Below are 15,736 nucleotides of genomic sequence, written 5' to 3' on the forward strand. Positions count from 1 at the left end.
AAGGAAACAGTATTAAAGATAAGAGAAAGCAGTATCGCATGATGCTGTGAGCAGGGATTTTGAAGTCAGACTGGGCTAAAAATCACAATTCAGCTTTTTAAGAATTACGTAACTTATGTGTGAATTTGGAGTGGGAGCACAACAGTGAATTGGAAGAAGGCACTCAAATCAGGCTGCCAGTTTTGCCATTTACCAGGCCGGTGTCTCTACTTTGTGATTGTAAAATGACAACAATGTTAGTTCCTAACCATCACATTTTGTGGAAGGTTAAAGGAGTTTGTAAGCATGTAGATGTAGAACCATATGCGTAAGATCTGTTGACTATTTATTTTGTTACTTTTTTTTCTTTTTGGGTCACACCCAGCGATGCACAGGGGTTACTCTTGGCTCTCACTCAAGAATCACCCCTGGCAGTGCTCAGGGGACCATATGGGATGCTGGGAATCGAATCTGGGTCAGCCGCGTGCAAGGCAAATGCCCTACCCACTGTGCTACTGCTCCAGCCCGATTTTGTTACTTTTATCATTATGTCTCTTAGCCTCTGCTTTCTCCTTCTCAAGTGGAGATTATTCCTTCAGGTTGTTTGGACACAGTCTACTGAATATATTGAGCCTATTTATTGTCTACTCTCTGCTCAAGAAAAATGACAGATAAAATTAAGTTTAAAATGTTTTATTAAAGACATATATCCACTAGGTGGGAAAAGCTATTGTAGTGTCTTTGTGGGAGAGGAGAGTATTTCCTGTAATGTTAGGTCCTTACATCACTGGTACTCTGTTGAAGAGTTCATTAAATATCTGCTATTAATATACTATGTGGGTGGGTAGGGTTCATGTCTGGGTGCTCCTGTGAGTTGGCTAATGATGGGAAGAGATGAGAAATGGGTATGATTTGAAATGTAAGTTTGGTAGGTTGATTACAATCTGGGCAAGTAAGCCATCTTTCCAGATTGATATGATTGAGATTCTGAGCCCAGGCCAGCTCATCTGCTTCCAATCTTCATACACGAGTTTATTTTATCATCTGCTAATTTGCAACATGCACTGATACACTTTTAAAATATCCTGGCATTCTGGGACTTTCCTATTACTGTGCTGTTCCATCGATTGTCCAAATCTCCATCAGGGAAATAATTAATGATGATGATAAACTCTAATGGGAAGGCATTTGGTTTTACAGTGGTTTATAAAATATTTGGTAATCAGAGAAATCTGAAATGACCTGTATGACCTTTGGGTAGTTTTTAAACATCTTTTGTTGCGGTTTTTTTTTAAATCTCAGAAAAGTAGCAATTTATATTAAGCATCTCATAAAGTTGCCATGAGAAGCAAATGATTTGTTCGTGATAGCAGCACAATGCAGTGTATAGTAGTTGTTCAGTAAACACAATCACTTTAAAATTAATACATTCGGTCAAAATTCTACTTCATATTTTCCTTTGTCTTAGAGTGTTACATTGCTCCTTCTGTTTATAAGACCAGTGCAGTCTTTTCATACTGTTACACCCTGTTTTCACTATTTTATCACAAACTGAAAAGTTTTGATCTCACTTTTCAATCTGTTAAAAGTCATTAGAAATGTATGCTTTCTTTATATGTGAATTGTACCTAAAAGAAGAAAGAAAGTCTAGTGATTTGAATGCTAAAGTAGTTAGGAGTGTAGCATGTCTACAGTTTATTTTGAAATACATGGAAATAGTTTTATAAAGAAACAACATGGAAGAATAAATACAGTGATATATCACGGAGCCATTTGGTAGGTTTATGGTGGCTCTTCACTGTATGATTCTATCAGCTTTGCTCTATGAAAATTTTCATAAAATATTGGCAAAAAATAAGCGTACAATGCTGAATGTCCTAGGAATGAAAAAAAATTTAAATTTAGTTTTACCCTGCGAGATTTCTGTAGAAATACAAAGTATGTAACCCGAACCCTGCCTTAAGGCACTCACAATTTGTGGAAAAGGTTAAACTTCTGAAAATTGAGCAAAAATTAAAAGGCCATACTATGTCAATTGAATTATAAAGGTGAGCATTTTCACCCTGTGGCGTAGAAATCCCCAGGAGCTAGAGTTAGTACCAAAGGTACTTTGTAGATTCTGTTGTGCTGAAAACTTTGTCTGAAAAATGAGGTAATTAACAGTCCATATATTTCATTTTCCATATGGACATTGCTGTGTGTTTATTAAAGCAAAATTTTCCTTGACTGAAAATTTATTGTAGGTTTTGTTATTTCTCAGTTAGCAGATTAAAAATAAACTATCACCTGGGTTCTGAGATTTTTTGATGTTAAAAAGAGGATTTCATTGTCAATGAGCTTCGAAGCTGTGGATGCAAACAAAAGTGCCCTCAGAGTTCAGGGAATAAAAAAAAAAACCCTCTTTAGCTTGCAGAGGCCTGGCTAGTCTTCAAGAAAGAGGGAATCTGAGATGAGTGTGGGGAAATGGGTAGAATTTGAATAGGTTGAGAAGAGATGGAATGCATTCTAAATGAGGAACCAACATGAACAAAGGTAGGATAGTTTGGAAGACAGTGAGGGGACCAGTTTAGCTGAAGAAGGAATTGATAGTAGATAAGGCTGGAAGGGTCAGCTGGAGCCAAACTGTAGAGGGCCCTGAATTCTAGGCTAAGGAATTTGGACTTCATCCTGAAGTCAGTAGAGAAGTCACTGAATATTTTGAGCAAGGGATTGATAGTGTGAAAGTATTCCAGCTGTAAGTCTGACGATAGTTTCAAGAATACATTAGATTGGGGTGAGACGGTCTGTATGCAGAGTAAAGGTACATGTAATCTGCCCAGACTTTGTTAAGATTCTGAATTATCATGGGAAGAATGAGAGTTGAAAAAAAGAAAAGGGTAACTTCAAGAGATATTTTATAGGTGCATTTAGTTCATACATCACTTCTTTTATTACAAAAAAACCCTACTAATCTACATCTTTATGTAAGTCATTCATTGCTTAGTGCTACCCTAGTAAGCTGCACTGTCTATGAACAAGTTTTAAAATTTATCAATATTACATTTCTTGTTGGCATGCTCTCAATGTGTGAATGTGTATATTTATGTATACACTTACATAGACATGTATATATAGATACGCACATATATACATACCTTCAAGTTCAAGTTTAGTATTATATGTGTTGATTTGGTTTTGGTTTTATAAGTTTGTATGTACAAGGTGTGCTATTGTAAAGAACTCATGTTTTTCACCATTTGCAAGGAAAATGAGTACAGCTTTATCTGTAAACCTTTGGATGAGCAATAATCTTATTCCAGACTAGAAAGCCAACATGAAGATAAAAGAGTCCTTCATTTTACAAGCGGAGAATGACTAAAGAAAAAGTATTTGAGTTACGTAGCACTGCACTGTCGCACTGTCATCCAGTTGTTCATCGATTTGCTCGAGCGGATGCCAGTAACATCTCCATTGTGAGACTTGTTGTTACTGGTTTTGGCATAAAGAATACGCCACGGGGAGCTTGCCTTGCCAGGTTCTGCCGTGGGGGTGGAATACTCTTGATAGCTTGCTGGGTTCTCCAAGAGGGACAGAGGAATCGAACCCGGGTCGGCCAAGTGCAAGGCAAATGCCCAACCCGCTATGCATTTGAGTTATGTAAGAAAAATAATTAAATGACTGCCTATTATATTTAATATATTCAAGTGTGTAATTATAGTGGTGTTAGGAGGGCCGAGTCAAGATGGACTTCTAAGATCTCAGGGAAAGGACGAAATGAGATGTTACTGAGCCCGCCCGAGAAATCGGTGATTAACGGGATTTTGTGATTCGTGATTTGTGAAATTTAGAAGTATTCCTATTTTCTAGTTTCATATTTCTTCAAAATATTTTTTTGTTTTGGGCCACACCCTGCTGTACTCTGGGCGTATTCTTAGCTCTGTGCTCCCTGATCACTGATGGGCTTTGGGGCCCATCTGTGGTGCCGGTGCCGGGGATGAAACCTGGGTCGACTGCGTGCAGCACGCACCTTACCTGCTATTCTGTATATCTGACCCTTTACTTTGCCTTTTTTAAAACAACAGTTTTATTCATTATCTTCTTATATGCCTTTGCCACTTTTTGAGCCAAATGATTTTAAAAGGCCTGAAGAAGTTGCCTTTTCACTTCTGCCTTATGGTTTAAGATTACTAATTAAATATATAAATGACATTTTATATATTTAATCCCAAACTGGAATATAATGGAACACTAGTATGCTTATCATTTGATTTGCAAGGGTTTTTTGTTGTTGTTCTTTGGCAGCCACACCCAGCAGTTCTTGGGGCTTTGTGCTCAGGGATCACTCCGAGTGGAACTCAGGGGACCAGATGGGATGCCAGGGATGGAAGCCGGGTTAGTTGCCTCACCTGCTGAAGTATTGCTCCAGCCCCTGGGGTTTTTATCTTTTTGTGTGTGTTAGTTATTGGGACAATACAAGAACCTGCACCAAGTTGGCTGAAGGTATAGAGGGAGGGATAAAATTGTAGCTTTGTTTGGGCATGTTTTATGTTGACCTATACAGTGTGCTTAGTAGTATGAAGTCACTTGTAATGTTTTATTTTGTGTAAATTTTATCTTCATTTACTCCATCCGTCACTCTTGGAGAGCCCGGCAAGCTGCCGAGAGTATCTCTCCAACACGGCAGAGCCTGGCAAGCTACCCGTGGCGTATTCAATATACCAAAAACAGTAACAACAAGTCTCAAAAAAAAATATGGAGATGTTACTGGTATCCGCTCAAGCAAATTGATGAGCAACGGGATGACAGTGACAGTTATTCTATCAATGAAGATTGTGTTCCAACTGTTTCAAGTACTATGCTGATAGAGTCTGTAGGGATATACTAAGATGAAGTTCCTACTGTGAAGAAATTTATAATACAATGAAAAATGAGGGAGAATGGGGTATGATTTCTAAGGGAGGTTCAGATTTAGGCTTTGTAGTTCAAGTAAAAGAAAAATCACCCCAAGATTAAATCAGATAAGACTTAAAAAAGGCTGGAGCCATAGCACAGCGGGTAGGGCCTTTGCCTTGTACGCGGCTAACCCGGGTTTGATTCCTCTGCTCCTCTCGGAGAGCCTGGCAAGCTACCAAGAATATTTTGCCCACATGCAGAGCCTGGCAAGCTACCCGTGGTGCATTTGATATGCCAAAAACAGTGATAACAAATCTCACTGGAGATATTACTGGTGCCCGCTCTAGCAAATTTTGATGAGCAATGGGATGACAGTGACAGTGACAAGACTTAACAAAGCAGATGAAGAGAACCTCAGGGAGACTGGGGATTTAGTTAAGTGGAAATTCTGTAGAGTAATATCAGAGGGGAAAGCACTAGCTATCCTGTGGATTTTTAGGATATATAAAATATATATTACATATTTAAATCTGTAAATGTGAATGGTAGCATCACATGAGAAACTTTGGGCAATTTGATATGACTTCATATTTTGCAATATTCTTATATATGATTACTTACCATATAAATACAAAATATATGGAATTAAATATGTAAGACATGTATATGGAAAAGTGGAAAATGAAACCAAAATTTGCATGTTGTTGAGGGCAATACAATCATGATGATGAGTCTAGAAAATGACTCAGAGACTTAAGGCATCTGTCAGGAAAGCATGTGGTCCTGAGTTCAAGTCCAAGTGCTGCTGAAGGTTTGTCTCTGAATCAATCCTGATACCAGTCTGTGATCCCAGTGAGGAAAACAAAAAGGATTGAGAAATTGTAGTGTAGTTCAGGGAAAAAATGGATAATCTGCTAAAGATCTTAGAACAAGAAAGAATTCACTCAAATGTACAGCATAGAAAGAAAGAATCCTGATAAAGCAGAAAAAATAGAGGCTACAAGGTAATTTGCCCACTTTTATAAAAGAAGATATATGAGGTCATCAGGGTTGTGACTTATAATTAGAACAAAGATGGCTGAAAGATTTGAATAGTTGAAATTATAGGCTTGGTAATAGGAGGTAAGGAAAGAGGAACTGGGAGAAATCAGGTAAGCTTTTTCCTTTGAAACGTTCAGTCTCCGTGACTTGACTTCTACAAAGGAATAAACTGATTTTATCCTTGGTAGGATGCCTTTAACTCTGATCTAGGCAAGGGCCTTACTTCACTGTTAAGTGAAGGTATGTCTCCATGAAAAAAAAGTGCATTTAAATAGATATTTGGGAGTTCTATGTGAAAGTTATTTTGTTTTTTTAATTGTGGAAAGGGAAAAAAATCAGGTAATTTAAGAAGCAGATGGAATTATAGAGTTGGAGAACATGCAAAGAAAACCCAGAGAAAAAGACATATGGGGAGTGGGAGTATCTCTGTATTACACTGATGCAGATGAGGACAGTGTGTGTCAGGGGCTGGCCCTTCCGTAGAACTGAGGAGAATGAAGACCAAGAAACATTTGAATTAAGTCATTCAATAGTAAGGAAAGTCCTTTGAGTAAAAGAATAATTGTAAAGGGGTATGTAAAGGACCGAAGAAATGGATAAGGGGTTGGACAGTTATACAGCGGGAAGGGTGCTTGCATTGCAGATGGCCAACCCAGGTTCAGTTCCCAGCACCCCATATGCCAGGAGTGATATCTGAGCACTGGCAGGTGTGCGCCCCCCCAAAGAAAGAATAGGTAGTATGTGTTTTAAGAAACCTTTTTCAAGAGATGTGGTGATGGAAGGAAGGAATAAAGTATCATGATTGGAAGAAGATGTAAGAATTTGGGGGGTCCTACTTAGTTTTGTAGGTAGAGAGAAAGCAGTCTCTTGAGCCGAAATTATTGAGGATGCTGAGACCAAATGACCAAAAAAATTTATGGAACTGGCACAAGAACCAGATGTACTCATTAAACCCTGCTAAAAGATAGGGCACCTCGCCCAGGTATGGGGCTCAGTGGTAGGGGGGCATGTCACGCAGATGGGAGGCCCTGGGTTTCATTCCTGGCACTTCCAAAATGAAAAACCATTTTAACTAGAAAGGCAACCTCCATTAAAAATATAGAAATATTAGGTCCTTCCTTGATAGTAATTGGAAAACTTCACTTTATTCTCTATAAAGTAGTTGATTGAAGATACATGCGTAAGAGGATGGGGAATGAGATTTAGTTTGGGGGCTTGACAAAGGAGGTAAAGACTAATGAAAATTATTTTGAGGCGCAAGAACTGAAAAAGAGGGATTGCCACGCAATGTATGGCTTAAAAATTAGAAAACATTTTACTGAACTTGATTGGCATTGAAAAACAATTTTTTGGTTTTACGCCACATTTGTCAGTGCTCAGGGTTTTCTCCTGGCTGTGTGCTCAGGGGTCACCCCATGCATGTCTTGGGGACCATATGGGATGTGGGGAATTGAACTCTGATCAGCAGCATGCAAGTCAGGTGCACTACCCACTGTACTATTGCTCAGGCCCCAAACATGTGAAATTTTAATTTCCTCTACGAATGTAACCACTCAGAGAGAGTACAGAGTACAGAGCCTGGTGTAAACCCTGAGCATCACTGGGCAGGGCCAAGAAAACAACTAAAGAGAAAACTGAAAGATGTGACAAATGCAAAAGAGAAAAGGAAGGAGGAAGTTGGAAGGATAAATAGGTCTCAGCAGTGGCAGAGATGAGCCATGAGATAACCAAAGTAAAAGGAAGATAGACCTCATCAAGATAAAAGAGATGAAGCAATCACAAAGAATGATAGAGGGAGGTTGAACTGAGCTTTTCAAGTCCTTGAATTACATTGTAGGAGTCAAAATAGAAGCCTGAGAGCATGTTAAGCGAACAGTGAGGGCCAAGTGAAAAAGTATGAGAGGAGTTTAGAAGATGCCTGAGGGAAGAGATGACATTCACCCAGCCCTGGTGCCTTACTCTGCAATTCTAGGTAAATTCTTCACAACCCGAAGGCCAGCAGGCAGAACTGTCTTTGGAAGTGAACTTGGCCTATTGGTTTATAAATGGACTGTATAATTTCATCCCCTAATAATTTTATCCCCTAATCACTATCTTCCTGGAATTTCCTTATATGATCTGTCTCCTAGAATCTGTTCCATGAATGCAGAATTCCTGGTGTCATGGCTTAGTTGTATGATTTTTCCAGCCAATGTCACTGTCTCCACTTAATTTTTGCAATGAAGTAAAACCATTTTATTTTTTTCTTTGAGTAGCTACCGCACATTACCATTAGTACAGACAGAGAGGCCCACATCTTCTCCCAAATCCTCCCTCCCAATTGCCACACACACCATCCTTCTCATCCTTTTAACCTGGCTTCTTCAAAAAAATATACATACACTGACTGTAATGACCAAGATAAAAGTCTTAATACAATCACAACTTGTATTAACTTGGTCCTGCCTCCTTGAGTTAATCTATAATATCTTGATTTGATTTTGGCTGTCCTGAGGCACTGGTCTCATGGTTGAATACAAGCACTAGATTTTGATTCTTCTAATTTGCTTTTGAAATAATCCGCTTAACTTTATTGTGAAATTTGTAATAGATTTTACTCCTGTTAAAATATTATAGTTTTTAAAAGACCATAATGATAGAGTGACTTTAAAGCATGTGCCCTGGATCTTTCACACTGCTAAATGACTTGGGGATGTTTATTTTTTAAAAAATCCTTTCATGGATAAATTGCTTCCAGTTATAAATGAGGAACACAACAATTGAGCATCTTTTTTCAGGTTCCTACTGTTAAAATAGCAAATTTAGGTTGAAATTCCATTGATCTTTATGCCAGGAGTTTATGTGTATTTTTATGAATCATTATTGCATTCTTGTTATATAGGTATCATTGGAAGATTTGTATGTGAGATAATTAAGATTGAAGAGATCAAATACCTTTTAGAAAGTCTTGGAACAGGTAATAAGATACTCTGAAAAACCGAAGTGCCAAGTCATTAATAGCCAAGTGGCAATTAATGGAGGATTTCAAGGGGCCCAGTTTAGGCCTAGAGAGTACGAGCAAATTGAGTTGGGGAATCAGTGTGATTAAAGGGGCGAAGGTGCCTTTCAGGATAGGATGTAACAAAAAAACAGATAAAAGTTGCAGACTAGAGTGGTAGGGAACAAAGATGCTTTAAGTGTTGGCTAAAGGGAATAAAAGTTGCTGTTTTCTGATGCATTCAAATCATGTAGGGAAGAAAAAGATCTGGTGGAAGAATAATAGTCTAGTGTATTTAGGGAACGTTAATAGGTTGTCTTTTTCAGATAGTTGATCTAGATGAAATAAATGTTCCCCAAAGTGATAGTACCTTAAATTTTTTAAGTTATCTAAAAAAAATTTGAGTAGGTGGTGGTTTAAAATTCAAGCCTGTTGCAGCATCTAAACTGTTTTGACAAATGTGGGTAGCACTAAAGAGAATGCGTAAAATGTTGGTGGCCTGAAATGATTCTTGTCTTTTTTAACTTGCTGGTGGGTGGATTTATGCTTGGCAGCAACCAAACCAGAAGAGATCTTTGTTCATTTGGCTTTCATTTAGAAACTATTTTGCATTACAATAAATCAGTCTCTTTAGCATCAGGTCCCTGGTGATCTGAGTATTCAGTTACAGTACCTGATAAAATCATGAATATCCTGCTAGTTGGTTTATGTACATCCTCTACTCTTCAACAGTGAGCCTTTTAGAAAATTGCAGTCATTAAGAAAAGGGAGTCTTTATTCCTTAGTGTATAGATGGGTATTTTTGAACAATGGTTAAAGAAATGTATTGGGGGCTTAAAAGAAAAAAGTATCTTCTTGCTCTCTTTCTATTCTTTTTGCCTGTTTTTAAGGGCATTTCAATTTGAATGTGTCCCTTAAGAGGGAAATCTACATCCAGTTAGCTAATCAAGTGATCATTAGTGATTAGTGATTAGTTGTGGTTTAAGGGGTACAGGACAAGAGTTTTTGGTTGTGTGTGTGTGTTTTGTTTTTTGTTTTTCTTTGCTGTTACCCACCTTAGATTTGGCAAAGACTGAGAAGTACTACTCTGGGCTAACATCTATGCCATGGAAAATTTTTCTTCAGCATGTTTCCTAGGCAGGTGGGGCTTTCGCTTGAGATATCCTGGGGAGTTTATCCGCCTGGACTTGTTGACACCCTAGAAGGGCCAAGACTGTAGGAACTTGGCTTTCATACTCCCCGCAGTGTGTGGTACTGGGCTTTAGTTGCTTTGTCTAATCGTTCTAATTACTTGGAAATAGCTTTTCTTTAATTCTTAGAATCAAAACTATCCAAACTTGAATCACGGTACTCCCAATTTGTGACTTTTGAGTGAATGCATAACTTACTTAGGGTCAGGTGTTGTGTTTTTTTTTTTAATTTTTGTGTTTGTTTTGTTTTTTCACTTGTGAAACCAAAACGAACCTAATCAGGAAGTTTGTGAGTTTTCCTCTAAGACCTACTTTCAGAATTGTTTGAAAGGATTAACCATCATGCTTTTAAAGGACTTTGACAGTGGTAGTTGGGTAGCAGACATTTATTTATATGGCCTATTTTCCTGTCTAATTGTAGTCATTTGCTCAGCAGCATATGGTATTTGAGTCTTATTCCTAGTGTTCATGAGGGTGAAATAGAATTGTTGCTCTCTTATGTCTAGGGCTGTATATAAGTTCTTCCTCAGGAAGTTAAGGGGGATGTAAACAACTGAGGGAGAAACGGGAGTAGTGCTATAGCAATGGTGTAACAGCTTTCTTCTGAAGCTATGGCAGTCTAATGAAGAGTATGATTGCTAGGTTATTCGGAAGAGTGTGCAGAGAAAGACACTTTCTGTTAGCTAGTGTCAGAATTATTAGCATCAGCTAAACTTCTACAATAACAGGTAAAAGTGAAATCTTCAGCTAGACTATTGTTTTGTCTACATGCAAGCAATGAGTTGGGTGTTCCATTAAGTACTTTGAAAAACAATTTTGTGTAGAAATCATCAACATAGTGAACATTTTGAAAGTATCTGCTACGACTGTTTACAGTTCTTATTTAAATGTGATCATTATGTTTTGGTAAAAGATTTGAAGGCCCACAAGGGTAGACTTTTGTTCTTTCTCTGATGTTTTAAAAGATGGGCAGTGTTTTTGTTATTGGTGGTATTCTTTTTGGGTTTGTTTTGAGTCACACCCAGCCCTGCTCAGGGCTTTCTCTTGCCTTTGCACTCAGGGATCACTCCTGGCATGCTCAGGGAGTGATAAGGGGTGCTGAGGATTAAACCTGGGTCAGTTGCATGCAAAGCAAACAACCTGCCCACACTCAAATCTCTCCAAACTCAAGATGGTCAGTGTTGAGAGAAGGAACAGCTGTGTTCTTTCATTCTTTCCCAGCGTTCTTATTTTCCCATTTCAGAATGTGTTCCTTTTTGTGAGTGAATATTTTCTTTGTAGGGCATTCATATTGGTATTGATTTTAGACATTCTCTAAAATGTTACTAGACCTGCTTACCGTAGACCTGCTTTTGAAAATGAATAAGTGATGGGGAATTGCTTCCACCTAGTAGGCAAGGCAAATTTTGGTGATGACATTTGTTGTCATGGTGTTAGTGGAATGTAACAATGCTACCACTTAATGTAAAAAGTAAAAGCAAAGTCTGGACTAGGTAGAAAGGCAAATATTTTGTAGTGGCTCTGATATACTTGTTTGGGAGAGGTAAAATGATTTATCACCATATCAGTGGTGTGGGTTATTTTGAATATATGGCATGCATCTAAATGTAGTTCATAGGTACTTCTCCAAAGGTCATGCTTTCCACAAACTGTGTGCTATTGGTATGATTTTAAGTGGTCACTTGAATTTCTGCTTCATTTATATTCAGTATGGTCCTGATTCTATGCATAAAGACACTGATAAACTGGCAGAAGCCAGACAAAGCTAGAAAGGAAAAAAGGCAATAATAATCCAGTAAGTTGAGTTTCCTCTATTCAAGCCATTCTGGTAACTGAGAATGTATGTGTGTGTGTACATGTATGTGTTCATGTGTGTGCTTGCCTGTGTGCTTGTATCCTTCAGCATCATGAAGATTCACTGGTGTATTTCCCACATCTTTGAGATTATTCTATCCTTTCAACTTGTCTTCCCAAATGACCACAAACCCAAGAGAAATATTTCATGTTCACACATGTAAATATAGAGAGATAAGTTAGTAGTAAACAACTCATAAGAACATAGGGCAACAATGAACTATTTCTAGTTTTAACTGTTTTTTCTTAAAGAGTAACTTGTCATAGCAGATTTTCTTTAGTGAGAAAAAAGACTTGAATTTTCAAAAAGATATTACTAGGATTTTTAATTTGATTTATATTTACATATGAAAAATGATTTTGAAAATGATTCGCATAACTTTTTGAATGTTATAACTTCTCTATCATGCATTTACAAATAGTTTTTAGATATATGATATGTTGTTTATTTTTGTAGTTAAAACAGAGCCAATGAGCAGCAGTGAAATAGTTTCAACAACAGCAGACGGGTCTTTAGAAAATTTCTCAGGTTCAGGTAAGGAATAAATATTAGATTTTCACATCAATACAAAGCATTGTTCCCCAAAGTTTGTGTATATGTAAATGTGCGTATACGTGTGTATGTGTGTATGCCATTAAATGATACAGCTTTCTTTCAGACGTATAAATGAAGTCCTATATTTATTGTGATGGAATATTTTCAGAAGAGTATTTTCTAAAGGACATAAAACTCAAATCGAGGTGCTTACCTTCCTTCTAATTTATCTGTGTCAGTTATATCTTTCTTTTCCCATTTCTTTGTATGATTTTCCCAGTCACTCAGATTTGTAAAGCAGAATTGACTGATAGCTTCTGAGCAGACAAACCAAAACATCCTGAGTAGTTTTCAATTCTAGGTCTAAGCTAAGCAGATTTGATATATCCTTAAATCCTTAGCTTGCTTTTTAATTTCTTTCATATCAGTAAAGCCTACTTCCACCAAACAAAAGATTCCAATTTCAGGGACCAGAGTGATAGTATAGTAGGTATACAGATACACAATATATACTATACTGTACATACTATACAATCTGGGGGCATCCCAGATTGTCCCCCCCAGCCTTGCCTGGCATGATTTCTGAGCACAGAGCCAGGAGAAAGCCCTGAGAGCTGCTGGGTGTGGCCCACAAACCAGAAAAAAATGTCCTGAGTTCACATTTGTGATAATAAAATTTCTGATAAGAAAGTTATTATGACATTAAATCAATTGTGAAGATCCTGATTTTATGTATTTGTTTAAGTCTCCAACTTCTTTTAATATTTATATCAGAAGTTATTCTCACAATTTTAGCCCTTATGCTATGTTTATAAAACCTCTCAAATGGAAATGCCATACACTGATAAATTTGAGATTAATTTAGCTCCTAGGATTGTTTAATACATAATAATAAAAAGAAACTGTACACAGATATAAAATAAAATGCAGCGTACAACTTTTACATTTTGAATACCATGAAAGCCATAAGAAAATAACCAAGGGGTTTGTAATCTTTCCTTAAAACATTGACTTGTGCCAGGTGGTATGCTTGGTGCTGTTACAGAGTCACAGATTTGTAAGACTGTTCTTGATATGTGGTTTAAAGAGGCGCACAAGTGGCCATTACAGTTTGGTAATGCCAGAAGGAAACCCAGGGATTTCCAAGAACACACAAGATGGATCCCATGTACATGGTGGAGATGGTTTCCTCGGGGAGAAATCTCCACTCAGCCTTGGAAAGTGGAAAGTAATAAAGCCCATAGAGACCTGGGTGGGGAACTGAAAAAAGGGAGCAGTGTGCAGCGGAAGTCCAAGTCACAGACACTTGACATCTGAAGAAATCACTAGTGGTTCTACTCTCTCAGCGGGAATGGTGTGAACAGTGAGGGGTGTGTTGTCGAGGAGGCGGGGACCAGAGTCTAGAGAGCCATGCATTTGGTATTTGTATTTTATTCTGAGAATAGGGTGGGGGGCATCAGAGGAAGGGGGTCTCAGGATTGTATTCATAAGATAGAACCATGACCGTGGCATGATGGAGGGGAGAAGGGTGAACTGAAATGGAAAGATCAGTTAGAGATTTTTTTCATGGATTCACATAAAGAAATGTTGACGAGTCTCAAGGTGCATGGAATGATAATGGATTAAATGTACATGTTTATTTAAATAAATACAGTCCTTTTGGCATTTTGGAATTCATCAATGCAAAGAGGATGAGATGCAGAATACAGGACGAGCTTGACTGAGATAGAAAAATACTGGTTTTGGTTTTGAGCAGGTTGATTGTGAGTTAACATCTACCTGGAGGTGCCACAACTCAGGAAAACTCTTGATGGAATTGAAGTTTGGATATGTACAGAGAATCAAAACTAATGTGTTAAAGGTAGAACCCAGGGGACACCTATAAAAGGAAAACGCAGAAGATAGAATGAAATCAAGTTATCGGGGAGCTAGGAAGAGTGGAGAATTCAAAGTGAACTTGGACAAGAAATTTAAGGATGTACTATATAGTTATATAAAATTTAATGGTGGCTATCTCTAGTGAAACAGAATTACAGCATCTGGTTCCTTATTTTCAAACTATTTTTTCCAATGCATATGTGCATATGTATGATATTAATGAATGGTTCTAGGAGGAGGGATCAAGTGCATTCTTTGTACACTGAAGCACTGGAATTGATCCCCAGTTCCATTTGGTCCCCTGGATCCTTCTGAGATTGACTCTAATCTCAGGTGCCAGGAGTAGCCCCTGGTCACCACCAGGTATGCTGCCCTCCTAAAAACAACAACAAAGATTAATGGTCTTATTGTGCAAGTTAGTCACATACTACTAAGCCACATAAAGTACAGAATTTTGGAAGTATTTATCAACAACAATAAGCCATCATTGGTTTTCCTGAGCATTGATAACTGTACTGTAATTTAAGGGAGAAAAATATGTGTTAGAACTGCATACTTAATGTTGGTAAGAGAACCTCAGAGTTGCAACTCCCTTCCACCCCCAAAAAAGATGAACTTTTTTGTGTGAACCCACACAGAGATAGGGAATAAAGGATGAAGCTGATCTAATAAAAGGTCAGCATTTAAGGAATTTGGGTGAAGAATATTGGGTGCCTTTTTCTACAGTCTTCTTAAGTTTTCTGCAAATGTAAAATGAAAAGTAGAAATAAATGGAAAATACGTGGCTTTAACCCAAGTAGCTTCAGTGCAAGTGAACTTCACTTCCATTTGTCCACATGGAGCAACATCCGCGTCTCCAGTATAAATCCTAGCAGATAAAATGTAGTCAGAATGTTCACTGAACTGATGGATGACTTAATGAATAAGGTGTGTAAGTGGTAACTGGGAAAATAAAAATGTCTTTCAACTCCATAACTCCATACATAGTGAAAGGAGAAGAGAAGGTAGTTGTTAGAGTGGGATATGGTTAAACATGGCATTTGAAGATCAGGATTTTTGTTTGTTTAAGTCCATACAAATTTTATAGATGGGAAAGTTAAAAATCTAGGGAAAATAGGAAAAAAGGATTGAGGGCTCTCGAGAGAGAAGAGCCTGTAAGGCATTTGTGTTGCACATGACCAGTCCCTGGTTCAATCCACAGTATCCCATATTTTCTCCCAAACACCTCCAGGAGTAATCCCTGAGCATAGACCCGATAGTAGTTCCTGAGCATCGCTGGGTATGGCCTTCAAACCAAAAATAAAATAAATAAAAATAAAAACAGGAGAGGATAAATTACAAGGGCACATTTCCCTAATGGAGCAGCTATGGCTTAAATACAAAACCAAATTGGATTAGCCTAGAATAAGA

At 37.8% G+C, this 15,736-nt stretch overlaps 1 protein-coding gene across 10 annotated transcripts in view; it reads left to right on the forward strand.

Moving 5' to 3' along the window:
- The window catches only part of EYA1 (EYA transcriptional coactivator and phosphatase 1), a 162,717-nt gene that overhangs the window by 15,898 nt on the left and 131,083 nt on the right, over positions 1-15,736 (forward strand). For 5 of the 10 annotated variants that reach the window (XR_008628668.1, XM_004602394.2, XM_055129187.1 and 2 more), the window contains exon 4: positions 12,371-12,448. The exons of 3 other annotated variants lie outside the window; for them this stretch is intronic. Coding sequence is in view for 4 of the 7 variants with exons in the window: in XM_004602394.2 (XP_004602451.1) it covers positions 12,371-12,448 (78 nt within the window). In the remaining 3 variants the exon portion in view is untranslated. Of the gene's footprint in view, positions 1-12,370; positions 12,449-15,736 lie in introns of those variants that run through there. 2 more of the 10 variants (XM_055129183.1, XM_004602399.3) reach the window with 1 other exon arrangement.

This window comes from Sorex araneus, chromosome 2, assembly GCF_027595985.1.
Source record: "Sorex araneus isolate mSorAra2 chromosome 2, mSorAra2.pri, whole genome shotgun sequence".
Lineage (NCBI taxonomy): Eukaryota > Metazoa > Chordata > Mammalia > Eulipotyphla > Soricidae > Sorex > Sorex araneus.